The following is a 19,853-nucleotide window of genomic DNA, read 5'->3' as shown; positions in this document are numbered from 1 at the left end:
TGGGTAGGGCCTGGGGTGCCATTGTCCCGCTGCGAGGCAATGAGCTGATGAGCACTGGGGACGGGAGATGCCAGGTCATCAATTGTAATTAAAGGACACTGTCACTGCCGGGGTTGGGCTGGCTCCCAGCAACTCCTGTCACTCCCCCGTGCTGACACTGCAAAACTTGTACATCCTCTGTGCTATTTAAAAATCCCATCTTTAATAACTTGGAGACATCAGGAACCTGCATGACAGGCACGGGGGGGATGTCAGACACCAAGGGGACAAGCACAAGGGGAAGCCACTCCCCGGGGACCAGGGGATGCTGCAGGTGGTCCCAGCTCCATGTGAACAGACAGGGCTCAGTGTCCCCTGCAGGCTCAGAGCCCCGGGCTTGGTGCCCTGGGCTGGGGCCGGTGCGGGGTCGCGGTGGGGCAGAGCCGCAGCCCCGCAGGCAGCCCCGCAGCTCTGCCGCTGCAGGCGGCGTGTGCGTAATCAGCGCTAATCAGGTCGCTCACTAATTGCGGGGCCTCCCGCAGGGTGGTGAGGGCTGGGGGGCGCGGAGGAGGGTGGCACTGCCCTCCCCATCCCCTCTCCTGTCCCGGGCAGGTGTCGCATCTCTTGTCAAAGGCATCTATGGAGAGTGGGCGGTAAACACTAACAAAGGCGCTGGGATTCTTTCAAGTGAGAAGGGTTTGAAAAGTCAATTTTCCTGAGAAAATTCATCCCTCTTCACATCCCAACAGTTTTTCTCCAAGGACACTGTACCACTGTGTTTTTCTCACAGAGTAATTTGTGGTCCCAGCAGTGGGCAGCCTCATCCTGCCTACCTGGTGTCCATCCTGGCTTCCTGGTGTCCATCCTGGCTTCCTGGTGTCCATCCTGCCTGCCTGGTCTCCCTATGGGATCCCCAGCAGAGGAGATTGGCTGGGCACTGACCCTCCTGGCAGGGAGTCCTGCCCAGCACACCTGGCTTGCCAGGATGTCTGCAGCTTGTCCTTATCATGGGTTTGTGCCTTTCCTACCTATCCCTACCTGACAGGCTGGGGCCTATGTAAATTCCCACCACAGTCACACTGAGAGCTATCAAACTATCTAATTTAATTTCTTTGTGAAAATAAATAGCTAAAGTGGCCCTAGGTACATGCATAAATACTTCAGCTTTATGTTGGGCCTGTTATTACTTCTCCCAGCTCGTGCAGTTATAATGCACACTTAATAAGTACATATTTATTGCATGCCTCGTCCTGGTGGAAGAGTAGGGAATTTTTGCTGAATAAGCAGGAAAACAGCTTAGTCTGTAATAAAAAAGAGAGGGAGTTAAACAAAAATATGCTGGGTAATTAATGATTGAGCTTTGAATGGCCATAATTTTTTATTAAGCAAGTATGCAAATATGGCGTAAATGGTTGTGTTAGTATTCAATGGCTTTTTTCAAATATTGATGGCTGTTCTCTGGTAAGTCTGTCTCTCTTTTCTTCATGCCTGTGTGCACCATGATGAGCAGACATGAGCTCATGTGGGGAGTGGGAGCAGGTACCCAGGGAGGTGCTGCTCCTGTGCAGCCCTGGCCAGCTTCACTGACCCACACACCCCCTCACGTCCCTCCTGCCTGCTGCCAGCCTCTGGCTCTGTCTCTGCTGCTTTCTTTGCCTCCCTGATCCGTTTGTTGCACGCTTCATTAATCCTGATAAATGTGTGGGTTAGTGCTGGCAGAAGCAGCTCCAGGGATGCTGCCACCCTGGAGCTCCCTGTGCTCCGCTCCCGCTCCGGAGGCTCGGTGCTGGCACCCAGCAGCCCTGGGACAGTGTCCTGCTGTGCAGCTGCACCTGTGGCTGGGGAGCAGGGAGAGCAGGGCACAGGCACAGGGAGAGGGATAATGGCCCCCAGGCCTGTGGGGCAGAGATGTCCCATGCAGAGCTGCTCTGTCCCCAGGCACCAGCACCACAGCCATGCGAGCCAGGATGGGCATGCAGGTGACAAAAAGTTACTGAGCTGAGGCCAAACCATCACTCCTGTGGGTACCAGTGACTCTGTACCTTGTGCTGAGTCACAGCAGGGCAGCACAAGGGGTGACACAGACTCCGTGAGTAGCTGGCTGCCCCTTCTCTAAAGGGAGGGTCCCATGTGGCTGTCCTGGGGCTGCAGAGACACGAGGGGATATGGCAGCACTGTGGGTGTCCCTGCCACATGGGCCAATTGAGCTTTTGGGACTGTTTTGGTGACACAAGGGAGCCCTGGAGATCCTGGGGGCTGCCCATGGACAGCACCAGGAGGCTCTGCTCCCCAGATGAGTGCTGCTGCTCTGTGGTCAGAGAAGTTAGCTTGGAGGAGCAGTTTTTGACATTCCACATGAGCCCCGGGGGAGCAGACCCCGAGTCCCTCTTCCCATCAGAGCAGCAAGGCAGGGAAAGACACCAGCCAGTGAGGACAGACAGGCTGCAGGAGTGACAGGGCCATGGCAATGCACACAGCAACGCTGGCAAACAGCAAGCTGATCTCCCCATTAGCCCTCATTAGCACGTGGCTGAAAGACAACACGAGTTTAAATTAAGACGACATCACAATGGTCCCAACTGTGTTACTGCTGTGCTCGGGAGGAGCCCGACAGCTGCTGTTTAATACACCTCCAGGATCTGTCAGAGCACACACACCCTGCCCAGCACAGCGTCTGCCTCAGCACACACTTGCTTCTGCATGGCTGCACAGCTCCACACGCTCACAGCACCTGCCTCTGCACGTGCCCAGCACCCTGCACATGTGTGTGCAGGGACAGGACAGTCACGCTCAGCACTGCTGCCCAGGGTGTGTCCCTGGGGCAGGAGGTGCTTCCTCCATCACCACAACTCCTTGCTGTGGCTCCATGTGTGTCTCTGGGCTGGGCAATGGATGTGTCCCTGTATGCCAGGACACAGCTCTTTTGCACTGTGCCCTCCTGAACCCAGGGAGCAGGAATGAGCCTGTGGATCACCCAGGGTCAGGCTGATGGGTGGTTGCTGCCAGAGGAACAGGGTGAGTCTGAGGCTGTTGCTCCCAGCACAGCAAAGTGGGATATCAGCACTCCATATTTACACTGCACATTCCCAGCGTGACGCCTGCTAATGACTCCCACTGCTACGGGGGAGCTGGTGGCTGTCATGAGAAGGAAGGAAAGAAAAAACCTGTTCGTGGGCAGGAAGGGAGCCAGAACCATGTGATGGGAGGTGTGGGGGGCTGATGCTGAAGGTGGGAGCTTGCCCCTCTCCACAGGGACAGAGCAATCTGCTGATGTTCCCCACTGGTGTCCCACATGGGTGTCCTACATGAGTATCCCACACAGGTAAGCCTTCCCTGCAAGCTCATCTGCCAGCCCACAGCTCATGCCTGAAGGCCTGCAGGAGCCCCAGGCAAGGATTGCACTTGCCCTTTGTGCCAGGACTTGCAGAAGGGCAGGAGTGTCTGACTGGTGAACAGGACTGTGGTGGGACTCACAAGGGACAGGATGCTCCCACTACTCATGGCCAGGTGAGTGAGGAGAGCTGTGCTCAGGGATGGATTGTGCTTCCAAGGCCACAGCAGCAACAGGCACTCTCAGCCACAGGTTGTAAATTTCCCACACGTTTAGTGACGGTATTGGAAATGCATCTGAGTACATTAAACTATTTCAGATAGCATTAACTGTGCTGGCCATGTGCTGGCACAGGGACACCTGCAGGTGCTGCCCTGGGCAGCTCTGGAAACTTCAACAGATTGGGAAGTGGTGGCCACTGACAGCCAGAACTGCTCCTGAGTCCCTGAGATCACTGGGCTCCTCTACCCACGTGCCAGGTTCTCCCCACACATCCACACGTGGCAGTGCCCCAGGCAGGAGGCAGGAAAGGCAAGGCTGGAGCCCCAGGGTCTGCACTCACCTCCCTGCAGGGAGCAGCCCAGAGCCCAGCCCTGGGAGCGTGGCATGCCAAGGCAGCAGAGAAATCAGTGTGGAGACAAGTGTCAGATGCCCCTTCATGTCTGAGATGGTGAGTGGGAGAAGGAGAGGTCATCTCCTTCTGGAGGAGCAGAAAGCTGCAGCACAGAGCTCAGTGCAGACCTGCTGCCTCAATTATTTATAGGTACCATGGGTAGAACATGTTTTAATGACATTTGTGCTGGAGCTCAGCAGTGCGGATCTGCAGCCAGCCAAAAGGAATATGTCAGAGGCTTTATGGCCGTTAAAAGCAGCGTGTCAATCACAGTGGCATGCTCACCTCAGCCCTGGATCTGCTCCCCCTGCCCTGAGGAGAGCCTGCTGCTGCTGTGATGGATTGATGGGCAAACCCACAGACACACCAGCATAAGTCACCGGGCCGTTTTTATGGGTAAATCACAAGTAATAAGCTTTCTCAGTAGAATTAGAATGACATCCTGGAAAATTATGCTCTGGTTTTACAGCATATGATGGAAAGGCAATGGACACTTTGGAAGGGGATGCCTGTCCTACCATCAGGCAGCCATGGCTCGAGGCTGGACGTGGATGAAGCGAGCGTGGGTGGTGGAAACTTGAACAGGAGATGAAAGAGACAGGACAGGCCTGGGAATGTGATCTGCACTGGGCTGCACCAGCTCTGCACACAGGACCCACCCAGGCCCCAGAGGCCCTGGGTGATGGCTGGGTGCAGCCCTGGAGGGGCCAGCCTGGCAAGGAGCACAGCTGCCCCTGGATCCCAGCAATGTCCGCAGTGACAGGAAAAGGATGTGTCTCTGCTTAACCTTGTAATCTTGCAGCCAACTTCTCTGTGCATCTGGTGGGCTAGGGGTCCACAGGCCAGGGCCCTGGCAGCCAGACCTGAAAGCAGATGAGATTCCAAATCAAGCCATCTGGACACAACACGCTCCAGCACCTCCAGCAGCTTCCCAGAGAAGAACCTAGGACACAGAGTTGTGATGCTGAAGCACCTCCAGCTCACCAGTGTGTCTGACAGCATGCCTTGTGCTGGGATTTAAAGACAATTGGCCCTTGTGTCTTTTTGCATTTCTGCTCGCAGAGTGTCATTTTCTTCAGAAAATGCTCTTTTGCAATTACTGTGAATTACACATGAAAAGCAAGCGACTATGTATTGATTGGAGCCCAAGAAAAACACCAAGGCCATTTAGAGTAGATTAACTTTTTCTGGAAAACGGCTTCACAATTATTTAAAGAGATTAATCAGTTCATTTTAGGTCATTTACCATTGTTTCCATGGCCTAGCCTGGAATATCCCCCTCTCCACTGTGGATGGAGATGAGGCCTTCTCAGGAGGAGGAGTGCCAGGAGGAGGAAGGGGGTGCAAGCAGATGGTGCTACTCTCTGGGTCCCTGTGGAGACTGAATCACAGCTGCCTCAGGGCAGGGCACAAGGGAACCCTCCTCAGCCAACCCAAATACCTGCCTGCTCCATGCCAGGTGCAGCCAAAGAACAGGAGGGCAGAATTCCTGGGACACATCCTGAGTCGTGGCTTGTGCACCCTCACTCTCCTCCTGCTCCCCGTGCCAGCATGCTGCAGGCAGAGCAGGCTCCTGCCCTCGAGTATTTCAAAGCGTTTTTTTTCTTCAGGAAGAAAGAATTGAAGTCAAATAGCTCCTGTGGTGGAATACTTCCCAAATGTCAACACAATCTGTGCTACATTACGGGTAAATGTGATAATCTTAACGCCTGGCTTCTTAATGTCAGTGGCACTGAAGTCTGATGGATTGACAGACTGCCAGAATGACACGCAGTCATAACTGATAAGGGCTCTCTCCGGGGAAATCACAGCTTTTTAAAGATGTTGGCAGCTACTAGCAAGTACCTTTTTATTTAAAAGGATTACAAGCATTGATTGCACTTCCTGTTTTCTTTTTATCACATTCCTGCACCAAGCGAAGCTTGTGCTGCGAGCTGAGCTTTTCAGACAATTATTCTGGAATAATGAAGGCGTGTCATGTTGCCTGTAATGAGTGTTTTCAATGCCTAATTTGCGTGCGGTGTGAAGGGATTTCAACAGCTGCCTGCTCCTGGCTAAAGGTGAGTGACTCCTGACCGCGGTGGAGGCGGCTCTGCCGGGGTGGATGGCAACGCGTGCTTCCCCCGCCAGAACAGGGATTAAAACTCCACCAATTACCACGGTGAAAAACACAGGCTAAGGGGATGTGTTGTGCTTGGAAATGGCTGGTGGCTGTTTCCCCAGCGAACAGCTGGACCAATTCATGCTCACCTGAGCAGCTCCTCCACGGCAGCGAAGGAGAGAGAGATGAAAAATGGATGTCTATAAAGCTGCAGTGTAGCTGGACAGGGCAGTTAACAACCCTGAGCCACAAACCCTTGCTGTCACTGACTACAGATGAGAGATGTCTAAGATTCACCACTTGGCCTCCCAACCATGGGCACAGCAGCACAGGTGGGTGGATGGTGAGGCTCTGCACAGCCCAAGAGAGGCAAACACCAAGGCACTGGGCTCCTGCTCTCACCCTTTCTTGCTGCCCAATGTCATGCTGTTAAATGCCAGGTTTGACCCCTCTCAGCTGGGTTCCAGTGTTGGTGAGGGCAGGTGCTGGTGGAATTCAGGACATCCCTGGACTGCCAGGACCCCTGCCAGGGGGCTCAGAGACCCTGGCACGGAGCCCAAGATGCCCCTGTGGTTTTGATTATGACCTATGGAGCAAATTACCAACCTTAGATGAAGATCTGCAAGCCATGATAGTTTAAGTAGAATGATAGTGAATTTATCATGGGGTGAAAAAGTAGATTTTTGGGGTTTTTAGAATGGGGGTTCAGGGGGCAAGATGGAGGAATCTGGGTGTGTCCAGCCTTTTTCCTTCTTCTTGGCCTCTATCTTCTGCTGTGATGTTGGCACTTTTAGATTGGTTTAAGGTAGAAGCTTACTGTCTATCATAGCTGATAGGTATTGGGAACTAATTGTAAATATTGTACAGTAGTTTTTACTATAAAAAGATAACACCACCCTGGAGCAAGAAGAGTGCCTCTGACTGTCTTGCTGAATGGACCTTGGCTGGACAGAAGAAAGACTTTTATAGATGAGAAACAATAAACAACCTTGAGACCAAGAATTGAAGAGCTCTGACTCCTTCTTTGAGTGCCAGGCTGGGAAAAGAGACTTTCTAACACATCTCAGGGTGACTCTGAGCAGCTAGAGAACCCGAGAAGGTGGGGTGGGATGGGCCATGGGAGAGCCAGGGCTGTGTGATTGCTGTGTGGGGAGCCCTGGTTGTGCTTTGTTGTGTATCCCAACTGCTTCAGACTCTGCCCACCCATGCTGGATTCAGCTTTGCAAAGCCAAAGGTATTGCCCTAAAAATTTGAAGGATGCTCATTCAATCCACACTCATCTGGAAAGGAACTGTGGGGCTGGAGAGAGCCCAGGCTGGGATGTGTGAGTGGCAGGTGATGGCCAGCCTGGCTGCTCAGCATAGCACCAGCACCCTGAGAGGACACAGTCCTGCTGGCAGCAGGAACACCAGCCCTCCACCACCCTGCCCTGGCTGCTCCACACCGTGAGGGGCGGTCTCAGCCCCCCACTGACTGCCCAGAAGCACAATTCCAGGGCCAAGTGAAATTCAGTGATTTTGTTTCTCTCCAACTTCTCTGGCTGTGGTGACAGAGCTGTGACAGCTGCCTGGAAACACAGCTCTGCTCCCAGCAGTGAGAGGGGAGCAAGAAATGCTGCTGAGCACAAAGCCAGGTCATCTCCAGATACTGGGAACACTCCTGGGATGGGCTGGGAGGCAGCAGAGCCACAGCAAGCAGACAGCACAAACCAGAGTTCTGTGACAGCAAGAGAGCCCTGACAAGACAGAGCTGCTGCCTGCACCAGGCACAGGGCAGAGATGTAAAACAGAGATTTTGCTGAGCAGGGAGAGTCTGACACCAACCCTGAGAGCAGCTCAAGGGCTGGGTAAATGAAAGGATGTAGGGGGCTGGGATATTAGCTGTGGTGGAGGTGGTTAAAAGATGTCAGCTTTCTGGTGATAAAGCAGCTTCCTCAGAGGGTATGGGGAGAGAAGGGATCACCTTCCAGAGCAAGATATTGCCAGTGGGAACGGGAGGTAGAGGTTGACACAGCCTTGCTACATTCAGCTACCAGAGATGGATTTTCCTCCTGGGGTTGAAGGTATCACTGCCCTTTTTTCACTTCCTTTTAATGATCCCAGCAGATCACATCCATCTTTTGCAAATCCCTCTCTAGAGGGGACCTGGACACCTTGCCTTCTGCAGCTTGCCATGGCTCAGTGCAGGCACTGGAGGTGACTGATGCAGCCTCCTGTGCTGGGGATGGGAAAGGGGCTGCAGCAGCCCGTGGCTGATGGGACACAGCAGCCCCAGCCCCGTAGGACCCGTTCAGAATGTGGCAGTGGCAAGTGCCACTGTCCCCAGCCAGCACTGCCAGCAGACAGCCACAGGTCACGTCCCATGTGGAGAGAAGCATCATCTGCAGAGCAGGACTGGCTTCCCCTCCCGCAGGAGGAGGAGGAGGAGGAGAGGGCCCTGCCCTTACCCTGCTCTGCAAGGAGGCTGTTGTGCAACTGCTGGAGAGAGAGAAGCTGCTGTGGAAGAATTTCCTCAGAAGGGGCTGTGTTGAGGAGGCATGGAACTATTCAAGCATCTTCACAGATGCTTCTGCAATCAAAGCTCTCAACAATCCTCCTCTTTTGTAGTGAAGGGTCTGGTTCTGACTGGCAATTTGTTGCTTTGAGCTCTCTCCATTTCCCCACAATATACAAGAAGCAAATCCTCCTGCAGAGCACAGGCTCACACTCAATGCCAGGCACTTGTCACCCCCACTGCAATGAGCACAGTGACTGCAGACACCTCCTCCTCCTCCTCAATGTGGAGTTCCCAGAACACTCCAGACCCCAGCCTCTAGAATCCCCAAGTGTTTGGGTGCCTGAAGTGGGACAGCAGGACTTGGAGAGCTGCAGCTGGATGAGAGTTCTTGTTGCCAAGGGCCTGGGTACAAACACTAAGCTCTTTGCAAACAGCCACGGGCCAAGTGTGCAGACCTGCCAGAGCAGGTGGCTGTGACCACAGCACGGATTGACTTGCTGTGAGGGGGCAATTAATGCTGCAGTTAATGGTGATGCTGGCAGAAATGCTTCCTCCAGGCTGGCAGCTGTAGAGGCACTCACTGTAAGTGTGAGAAGGAAAACTGCATGGATGTTGAGGTCTGACAGCACACCTTGTGCCTCTGGAAAACCCTCTGGCCTCAAGGCTTCCCCCTTCTGTCACAGCTTCCACTAACTGCTGTCATCAAAGGTCACCAGATGCTTCTTCCATAACATTTAGTGAATAATCAAGGGAGCAGGATGGAGTGGAGGCAAGGGGATGGTGAAGGATAAGGGAACACTCAAGACCTGGGGGAACAATAATCCTGTTTTGGAGCCAGGACTGTAAGATGCTGTTTAAATGAGTGTTCCCTTATGGAGCAGTTTAAAGTCTGCCTGTTCTGTCTGCTGACCTGGCCATGTCCCCTCTCTCTGTGCCTGCTCCAGCCCTCCCCTGGTGTGCCACTGTCACTCTGATGGGTGCTGGAGCATTTGCAGCCACCTCAGTGAGGATTCCCAGGCTCATGGCCCTTCTTTGCCATGAGCACCTTGATCTTTCCCCAGCCCCTGACCATCAAGGAAACCACCAGCAATTGATTTAGCTGGGTCAGGCCAGAATGCCATTTATTTGGATTTTTTCAGTATTAAAACTGAGTTTGAAGGAGGATTTTTTAGCTGCTGCCAGTAACTGAACACTGCTGTAACACACAGCATCACCAAAATGAGAACGGGTCAGGTACCAAAGCTGTTGGCAATGCTCAGCTGTACTGAATCCATCAAGAATTACAGAATCATACAATGGTTTGGGCTGCTCAAAGCACAACCCAACCTTCTCCTGAAAGGGATGGAGAAAACCAAGGGCATTTTTTTTCGTTGTTCATTTTAATTTTTTTCAAGTTCAGAGAGAAAAAATGACCCTTCTCTTGAAGAAGCTTTTTCTGATGAGCATTTCAATGAAAAATGGGAAGAAGCCAGAGATGCAGCATCGTGCCAGTGGGAACTTGCTGCAGGGGTTGGCTGTGCCATGGCCCATCAGCCACCCAGCCCCTCGTGGAAAGCACCAAAGGGACCACAATGACAGGGCAATGCAAGGAAAGGAAAAAAAAGACAAAAAAAAAAAGCACATAAGACTCAGGCTAGACGACAAGGAAATAATTTATTTCCAGGTCCCAGAAAGACCTCCGAAAAAAAAAATAAATAACAAGGGTGAGGAAATCAACCTTCTAATTTCATCTGGGTAGAGAAACAAAACCGAAGTGACTCCGTGGGACACGGTGGCAGCTGCCAGCTCCCCCTGCGGGGGCGGGCAGGGGGCGCGGGCACCGCGCTGCTCCTCCCGTATTTACAGAAAGGGAAACGCGAGCGTGAGTGCATGCGGAGCACGGGCTGCTCGGGGATGGGAGGGGTGCTAAACACCTACCCTGTCAGACCCCATCTGCTAGGACAGAGCCCTGCTATTGCACAACACTTGGCTAGAGGAAGGGCCAGCGCCCGAGGGGCTCAGCTCTGCAGCCCAGAGGGGAAACACGAACACATTCCTGAGGAAAGAGAGGGATTTCTCCGTTCTCCTGCTTGGAGGTGCGGGGTGCCACGTGCTCGGGATGGTGTGGCCAGAGCTGGCACTCGAGGGCCCTGCTGCCTCCCAGCATCATCACAGTGAACCAGCAGCACGCTGGGCACAGGGGCCAGCCCGCAGCATCGTCGCCTCCTCGGAGGGACCAGAGAGGCCATGAGGGGCTCCTGGCGCCAGCGTGAGCCCAGCTGGGCTCTGCACAGGTGGCAGTGGGCAGGAGCAGCTGGGGGCAGGCACTGGTCCTGCCCCTCTCTGCTGCTGGGTCTCGTGCTGCAGCCAAAGGAGCAACGCAGCAGCCGGGAAGCAACACACAGTAAAGAAATGGACACGCAGGCACACCTACAGTTAAACCTTCTCCAAAGAGAGAAACAGCGGCTGTAGTTAAACTAAAAGGACAAACCCAATGACAAGCCCAGGATGTGTCAGGCCTTGGGAGACCGTATCAGTTACCTATCAATGATAAAATTGATTTTTTTCCCAATGTGAACAGATAAGGAGCTGCACCAGCCAGGATGGCCTGAGGTGCTGTGCAAGGACATCACTCTACAGGCTGTTCAGTTTTCCCTGTGGTAGTTGGCAGGCTGGGAAGGCACTGGGCACCCAGTGCTTTCCTCCAGCATCATCTGCAGCCCAAGGAGCAATGGCACATCCCACTGGCACCTTCCTCACCTGCCTCCCAAACCCAGGAATTACATGCAAAAGCCGTCCTGCTGGGAGCCCATGCTGGTTTGCTGCAGGACACTGTGCTGGGCTGGGGACACCCTGGGCATCCTGAGGTGTCACAGATGTGCTGCCCAACCTGCAGCCAGCTCAGCCCCAGAGCTGTGCCAGCAGGTTCTGGCCTCACACACATCTCCTGGGATGGCTGTTCTGTTGCTAATGGTGATGCTCTGCTGTCAGCTGGGTGCAAGCAGGAATTATTCTTCCCTGCAGCAAGGTCCTCCATGGGATGCAGCTCTCCCCCAGCCACTGTGGGCCAGGGAGCACTGACATCCTGCCTGCTGCCCTGTGCAGCTCACACCATTTGGTGACAGCCAGTGCCTGGCTGGGAGCCCTGCAAACCCCGGGTCCTGTGTGAGGGGCTGGCAGAGCCCACCTGGGGGTGGTGCTCTGATGGCACTGCCCAGCACCACAGCTGCTCTGTGGCCCAGGACACAACATCGTGCCTTGGTGACAGGTGGGACATCCCTGTCTGCCACTGGGGCTGTGGGGCACACCGGGACTTCACAGACAACATCTGCTGTGCAGGGAGTGTTGGGGATCCCCTTCACATCACCGGACAGGGGTGAAGTGACTGGCAGCACGGAAGGGAAAGCTGTGAGCAGCCGTTCTGCAGGATGTGATCCCAGCGTGGCATCCTCCCTCCAACACCGTGCCCGCAGCCGGGGGCTGCTGACAGCCCCACGGGGAGCAGCGAGAAGGAAGACTTCAAAAAGCAAGTAAACTTAGGAGGGGAAAATCTGAACAGAAGTTAAAAGCTTGTTTCCCTCAGCAAGGAAAGCTCTTAAAGAAATCAAAGCTCTTTAAATGCTCTGACTCAAGTGACAAAAACAATTTAGACAACAAAAGGCTCCCGGTTTGCTCTTCCTCTCCTGGATGGGGATCACCGAACAGATCTATTTAAATGATAATTTGTGGGGGAGAAACCCTCTCCAAACCCTCTTGAATTAGATTTTCTCCTTCTTAAGTCAATGCGTAGTGCTTTAATGGAGACTGGCTTTGAGGAGATGAGGACACCCCGGTGGCTCCTCCGGGCTCCCCACGCGGGCGCGGAGCCCACCCGGGCTGCACAGGAGCAGTCCCCCGGGGCAGCCTCTCGCTGGCAGCTGTGCAGTCTGGCCCAGGAGCACAGGATCCCGTGTGGCCCCTCAGCCTGGAGCCGGAGGAGGTGGCCGGGAGGTGGCCGGAGCCAGGGGCTGCAGGGGCAGCTAGGACTCCTCGCTGTCCTCGCCGCCCCGGCGCCCCGCGTACAGCGCTGCCAGCTGCCGGAACCGCGGCCCCCAGCCCCCCAGGTAGGAGAAGTCCTGCTCCGAGCCGCTGGACCAGGTGTTGATGGAGCTCAGGGAGGGCACTGGCGAGTCCGAGCCCTCGAAGGCATAGGTCTGGAACGAGTCATAGGGCGGCACAGAGAGGTCCTCATCCGCCTGCTCCACCTTCCTGCAGATATAGTCTCTGAACACAGAGAAGTCCAGGTCTGGGCTCTGCACCCACTGGGGAAGGGCGTGGAGCTCCGAGGATGGGTTTCTGCCTGGGCCCCCCTCTCCTGGCCCCCCACCTCCATCACCAGCTTTGATCTCGCTGAAGTCGTAGAGGCTGCGCAGGGCTGACATGTCATAGGCCTCTGTGTCCTGCTCACCACCTCCTTCATCGTTGTATTTGATGACATTGTCCCTCATGTCCTCGTCCTCCTCAGAGGTCAGGTGGCTTTTGTGGTGCCGCTTCAGCGTGAGGATCAGAAGGACCAGCACTGGGGAAGGAGGAGACAGTCAGAGGGGTGCGGAGTCTCGGGGACGCTGTGCTCCTCCAGGGATGACCCCTGCTTGGTGGCAGGGGTGGAGGCACAGCACCCCTGGCACAGGGAGCCCTGCCAGGATGCCAGAGGGTTCCCATCACCCAGGCTCGTCAAGCAGCAGCCCTGCTGTGTACTGGCTTGGAGACAGCTTTGCCCAGGCTCCAGGGCAGAGCAGGAGCTTCCCTTGCCATGCAGTGTGACCACCGAGGGAGCGATGGATAAACACACAGCTGGACAGACAAACGGATGGGCTCTGCAGAAGGTGAGCAGGAAAAGGGGTGCATGATTCACAGCAGCAGCTAAATGTTGGTGGGTGAATGTGGAGCAGATGGCAGAGGGCCTGAGCAGCGAGCCGCAGCTGTGTCCTGGATCATCATCCATTCAGCCCATCACCTTTAAAGCACCAATGTGCGCTTTATTTGTCTGGGCAATTAGGCAGAAATTTGTTTGCACTGCGTTGGAAAATGAAACCAGCGTAAAGTGCACCCTGTGGGAAAGGGTTTTCTGAACGGAGATGCAGCAGGAGACAGGGAGTGGAGCCATGCCAAGGAGAGGATACCTCACCAAACAATGTGCAGCCTCCTACTTGTCTGGACAAGCCTTGGAGCCAGCTCTGGGGCCAGAGAGGGCTTTCAGTAGCTGCATCCATCAACGGTCCTGTGCTAAACCTGAGGGCACTGCAACACCCCTCATTCAGAGCCCCTTCTCACATGCACACACTCCCCATGCCCAGCAAAGCTCGTGCCAGTGTCAGGCAGCAACTGGGTACAGGCTCTGACCTAGGCAGCACTCTGGTTTGACCACAGCCGAGCTCTGATCCTGCCCACACACTCACACACAGTCTAACATGGACCTTTACAGGGAAGAGTACACTTGTGTGCCCCACACCACACGCTGGGATCACACAGCCCATCTGCTGTGAGACACCTGCGGTGGGCATAGCATGGCAGCTCTTGGCTCCTGCCTGTCCAGGCAGGGAGAGAGCCAGCAGCTCTCCAGGCTCTGCTGGGCAGCATCACACCTGCCTGGCACAGGGAACTCTGCTCTGGCTGCCTTGTGGAGCCCAGCACCATGAGCTGTGGCAAACATGGGAGCTTCCCCACTGGTCCCCGAGCAGGGGCTGAGGTTGATGCTCCCCATGCTGCAGCTACCAGGGAGGAGATGCAGAGAAGCTCTGTGCCCACATTCACGTGATGCTGAGGGAGTGGAGCAGGGACAGGCCAGGCCAGGGAGGGCTCAGGGGACAGGCAGGCACTCACCAACCAGGATGAGGATGCAGACCAGCAGCGCGATGAGGGCGCCGGGGCTCAGCGTGGCTGACACCACGTAGGCGGTGCTGTTGCAGGACTGGATGGCCCCGGTGCTGTCACAGCCACACACACGGATGGTCAGGGTCCCTGTGCTGCTCAGGGCTGGGGGGCCACTGTCCACCACCAGGATGGGGAGCAGGTACACGTCCTGCTCCTGGCGGTTGAAGCCCACTCTCTGCGTGTGCACCGCTGCCGTGTTGTCTGCAGGGAACAAACAAAACCTCAGCAAAGTCACCCCCGCATCACAGCCTGCAGCATCTGCCAGGGGCTCCTCCATGCTCTGGGTGAACAGCAGCTATTCCTACACCACCTCCAGCAGTTATCCTGAGAGAGCCTGGGGCCTCCTCCTCCTCCATCACATGGACCCAGCTCATGGCTCCCTGGCACTGCAGCCCCCCTCTAGCCTGAGTGCCTGAACATGGCCAGCTCCACTCCAGCACATTCCCCTTTGCCAGCAGCACCTCAGAACCACCTGGCATCTCCTTTGTCACCACACCTGGGAGGGAGCCTGGCACAGCAGCAGCAGCACATGAGTGTCTGAACCACGCTGACAAACAACGCAGGTGGCACAGAGAGAGGGGAAAAACTTCCAAAAGACCCTGAGAGTGGCACAGAGTCGGGACAAAAATCAGCTGGTGACATGTACACAAGAACAGACAGGGTCTGCAGGTGGCATTGAGACTGCAAGAGCAGACACTGTTTTTTCCAAAGCCAAAAGCCATGAGTGAATGGTCCTGCCTCAGCCAGAGGGCCAGATACCCCTGTAATCCTCTGTAACTCCTGAAGGAGTAGGCAGAGCTTCTTCCAAGCCTCCCAGCCAAGTCAGGCATCCTCCTCCCCATCTGCTTACACCCTGCTGCTTGAGGGGCTCAGCTGGCACAGCACAACTCGTTAAGATCCCATTAACACAGCCACTTCAGGGGCCCTCCAGGGCCCTGGTGCCAGCGATGAACCCAAGGAGCAGCTGCTGCCCACCAGGAGCAGGGAGGGAGGGCAGGGACAGGCACTGACACTGGGACTGACTCCCTGCTCAGGGGTGCTGCAGGCTGCTAGCCAGCAGCAGCATGGGCAGGATGGGGCTGAACAGCAGGTGACAATTGGAGCCAGGTGTCACAAGCCACTGCCGACTGTCTGCAGCCTTTATCTAATAAACCATGGATTGGCCACTCACAGCAAGGTGCTGCTGTCTACAGACTCTGCTCATCAGAGCTGATTTATGCCAGACCATCCCCTTTCTCTATGAATCAGCCCTTCCATTGGAAAAGACATCTACAGTAACTCTGGCCCTTGGGCTGCTGCCATCACGGAAATTGCTGTATGGATTGGGGGCTGCACGAGAGCACACAGGGCATGGTGGGGACAGGAGGTGAGCCAGGATGAAAAATCTGCTGGTCAGCCAGGAAGCAGATCCCAAAGGGTGTGTGTGGCACCGCAGAGCACAGATTCCTGTCCTGTGGGACACCTGCCACTGTGGCTGAGACTCCTGGAGCAGCATGTGGCAGCAGCACCATGGCAACTGGGCAGAGGTGTCAGCAGGAACAGGGGAGCACTGGCCCCTGGGGGCAAGGAGGCTGGACCAAGTGCGGTGGCAGCAGCACCTCAGAGCTGCCTGTGGCCTGCTAAAGATGAGCTAGAAAAAAAATTATTGTTATGCTAATCGTTTGCACAAAGGTAATGAGATCTCATTTGGTGCTGGTCCCCCCTCCTCGCTGCAGTGTAGCAGGGGGATATAAATAACGTTAATGGCACTATCTCAGCAAGAGACCAGGACTAACTCCTAGCTAGTCCAGCTAAAAGTGAGCCTCAGACACCTGGATGGAGTGGGGATAAAACCACAGGACAAAAAGGACAGACCAAAGTGCTGAAGGAGGGCCAGGCTCTGGCCACAGCCCAGGAAGGTCACCTTTGCTGTCACTGTCACACCAGCCAGGTCACCAGCCTGGGGCTGGGGTCAGATCTGGCTCAGAGGATCCCTGAGCACACAGCCCTGCACCTCCACTGCAGCTCAGCCCAGCCCTCACACAGGGCTGATGGAACACAGGGCTTGGGAACTCCCCCAGCTGCTCTTCAGCACTGTGTAAACGCAGGGGTAGCACCAAACCTCTCTGGAAATGCAGCAGGAGGCTGGCAACTCCCTTCTGTTTACAGGCAGCTCCAGCTCCTGTGAGGGACCTGCGACAAGGCATGATGTATTTTTAGAAGCAGTCTCTAGAAACCAAGGGGAGCTGCACATGCAAGTGGCAGAGGGGCAGGCACCAACCTCAGCTCAGCCCAGACAGTTTAGGCAGCCTGGCACCACTGAAAAAGAAATATTGCCACCCACCAAGTCAAAATAAAGAATGTGGTACTTAAATTTAACAGCAGCATGACAGACAGGTCTGCTTAGAGAAACCTTGCCTCAGGAGGGTTTGTCCTGTGACCCAAAACTTGAGGCAAGGGAGCCACAAAAATCACAACTACAAATGTTACTTTAAACATCATGAAACTATATTTTATCTCCTGAACAGGGTGGCAGGCGCCCTTCATCCCAGGAGGGAGATACACAGAAATTTCAAATGTGCAGCAATGAAACTGCTCACCAAGGCTCAACAGCCAGAGCCCAGCCTGGCAGGCACCACCTGCCTCTGGCACTGAAATGGCTCCAACACCTGCCCACCACCCCCTGCCCCCCACCACCATGAACTCTGCTGGGTGTTTGCATCCCTGTCACTCACAAACTTCTGTGTTCCCCTCTGAGATACTCCAAAAAAAGTGCTCTGCCATACAATTGTAGTCCTTTTGATCACAGATCTGGGAAAATTTTGCACAGATTTTGGAATGTGTATCCTGGAAAATGCATGCAAAGCAACCTCCTACAAAACAATTGTCATTTCTCCTGGTGCAGTTGTTTCTCTACATGTGGCTGACCCACAGCAGCTGCTTTGGGATGTGTCTTGGTGCAGATTTGTTTGCATTGGCACAGCCCAGGCAGCCCTGGCCCCACAGCCCTTGTGTCTCTTCCTCTGCAGGAGTTTCCTGCCAAATCCATTTCTGGGGTGATGAGCTGAGGAGCAGAGCTTCTCAGGAGCAGCACTGCAATGTGAGCAGACGTTAATCCACAGCTCTCCTGAACAGACGACTCTGGGTCTCCACACTTGGTTTCCTGCCCAGTCCCTACAAAGCTGCACCTTCTGCTGAGGCTGTGCTGAGTGTCCTCTGATGCCCCAATCCAAACCTTTTACTATCACTGCTTTCCTGCTGCACAAATTGACATTTTCTTTGTAGGTTTCCTGCCACCCTCTCTCTGATCACGCAGTGACATTATCCTGTGTTACATCACATCCCCTTGTGTGACAGGGCAGGAGATGGCCCCTCTGTCCACCTGAGGAGCAGGACACTGGGCAGGGCAGGAACTGACACCAGCTGAACACACAGGGACTCATCAATACTGCCCTAAGGGGAAACTTTGGAAAGGCAATATACTCTGGTGGTAGCTTAATGTCACTAGGAATAATAAAATAATTAAGTCTCCCAGACTCCCTCTCCAAAGAGGCTCTTGGCAGCCTTGAAGATAGAACTAATAAATCCTTCTCATAACTCAATCTCAAACCGCGCTAGCAGAGCAGGAGGGATTTTGATGTCCCTTCCCTCTCCCACACTCCCAGGGCCCTGTGAGCGCCTGTGTTCTCCCTCTCCAGCAGCTGCCCTGCTGCCCCAGAGCCTGGGAACAGCAGCTCTGGGGAGGAGCACCCGGCTGTGCCTGCAGGCACACTGCTGCCAGAGCTGCCCCGAGGGAGCAGAGCTCCTCCAGCCCCGGCTGGTGCAGCTGGCAGAAGAAACATCCTGGTTTCCCCTTCTGCCTCTTCCTTCTCTCGAGTTCTCTGGGTAGCAGGCCACAGCACCACTGCTGCTCCTCCTCTGTTTGCTCAGCCCCGAGGAGGTTTGATGCTCTTTTACACACATACACCCCAACTCTGCCCCAGCCAAACGAGCATCTGTGCTGCTTGTGCTGAGAGGGGCATCCCTGCGGGGCTGCAGGAGGCTTCCTCTATCCTCAGGCAATCCTCAAATCCTAACATTTTGCTTTTGATTGTTAGGATTTTCAGATCTTCTATCACCCATTACATGCTCTTAATGAGACCTGCAGAGAGTTCAGACATCTGCTTGCCGAGCCCTTGAGCCCTGGAGTCAGTAGCTCCATGTGTCACTCCACATTACCTAGCACTCCTTCCAGGTTGCTGGGCTTGGATGCTTTCTACCATCCCTTCCAACACAATTAGCATTTCTTGGAGAACATGATTTCAGGCTTTAATTGCCTTTGATCCTGCTGTAATCAATTTTCTCAGGGCAGAAAGGCCCAGCAAAAGGCGAGTTAGGAAACAGGGGATGGTGAACGCCTTTGGAATGGCACCAGTTGGATCTTAACATGGTCAGCTTCTCTAATTCCATCTCTTCCTTGATTCACTCCATATGATGGGCATCTTCTTCCTGGATGGTCGCTGTTGTTACCGCAGGTGACATTTATTCCTTGTCTGATGAATCAGGGAGTGTGAGAGCTCCCTCAGACACAGCAGAAGCAGGGAAAGAGAGGCACCAACAGGCAATGGTGCTGTTTCCAAAAGCCCAACTTGCCAATCACCTGTAACTCAGCTATGTGTCTGCAGGGACACCCTTGGTTTTGGCATCTCCAGCCCCGAGCCAGCACAGCTCTGTGTGCCACACCCAGGACCCAGGAGGGAGCCCCAAAAGTGCTGTCCCCACCCTGAGAACAAATCACTCCCCGAGGTGGCTTTCTGGTGCCACAAAGGAGCCAAGTGAAGTAGGTGCAAAGCAAAAGAGAGGATTTAAGCAAGAGCTTAGAGAATCCATCTGTGCTGACATCCATCAGTGTCACTCCTTGGCTGCAAAAGCAATATTTATAAATCACGTTTCAAAACTGGCTACAAATTTGTACAAAGAAACAGATGGGCTGGTGGTAGCAGTTTGTCACCACTGATATTTGCACGGGGGAGTAGAGACAAGTGCATGGTGGAGAGGGGTGAATGCAGGAGAGGGAAGCAATGGGGGAACACAAGGGAGGATGCAGCAAGGTCACCCACGAGAGCAAGGGCAAAGGTGAGTACCCAGGGTCGTTGATGGACTGGAGAAGGGGGCAGAAATCAAAGGGAGGGAGGTGGCACCAAGGCACCCTGTTAGAAATGAGGGGTGCCTCCATCTGCCACAGGCAGCCACCTCCTCTTGCTGTGGAAGACAGCACTGCTCAGCAACTGGGAGGGTCTCCAAACACTCTGGGAATAACCCTGCAGCAACAACATTTGTTTTCCCAAGAGCAGGAGGCGGGAGGTGATGCCAGCTTTTACTCATTTTATGCAGTGTTACACCACACAAAAAGCTCCAGGGATCATTTAGCACAAAGAGTTACCCTGTGCCACGAGAGCCTCATCCCACTCAAGAGAGCAGCA

The 19,853-nt window shown here is 54.5% G+C and overlaps 1 protein-coding gene across 1 annotated transcript in view; it reads right to left on the bottom strand.

Annotated features, from left to right (window-relative positions):
* Positions 1-10,154: 10,154 nt before the first annotated feature.
* Positions 10,155-19,853, bottom strand: part of CDH22 (cadherin 22) — a 78,670-nt gene continuing 68,971 nt past the window's right edge. Inside the window, exons 11-12 of the mRNA XM_077187542.1 lie at positions 14,362-14,613; positions 10,155-13,057 (exon numbers count right to left, since the gene is read on the bottom strand). Of these exons, the coding sequence (XP_077043657.1) occupies positions 12,519-13,057; positions 14,362-14,613 (791 nt within the window). The 3' untranslated portion in view covers positions 10,155-12,518. The remainder of the gene's footprint in view (positions 13,058-14,361; positions 14,614-19,853) is intronic.

Source organism: Agelaius phoeniceus, chromosome 17, assembly GCF_051311805.1.
Source record: "Agelaius phoeniceus isolate bAgePho1 chromosome 17, bAgePho1.hap1, whole genome shotgun sequence".
Lineage (NCBI taxonomy): Eukaryota > Metazoa > Chordata > Aves > Passeriformes > Icteridae > Agelaius > Agelaius phoeniceus.
This window is presented reverse-complemented; position numbering and strand designations above follow the sequence as displayed.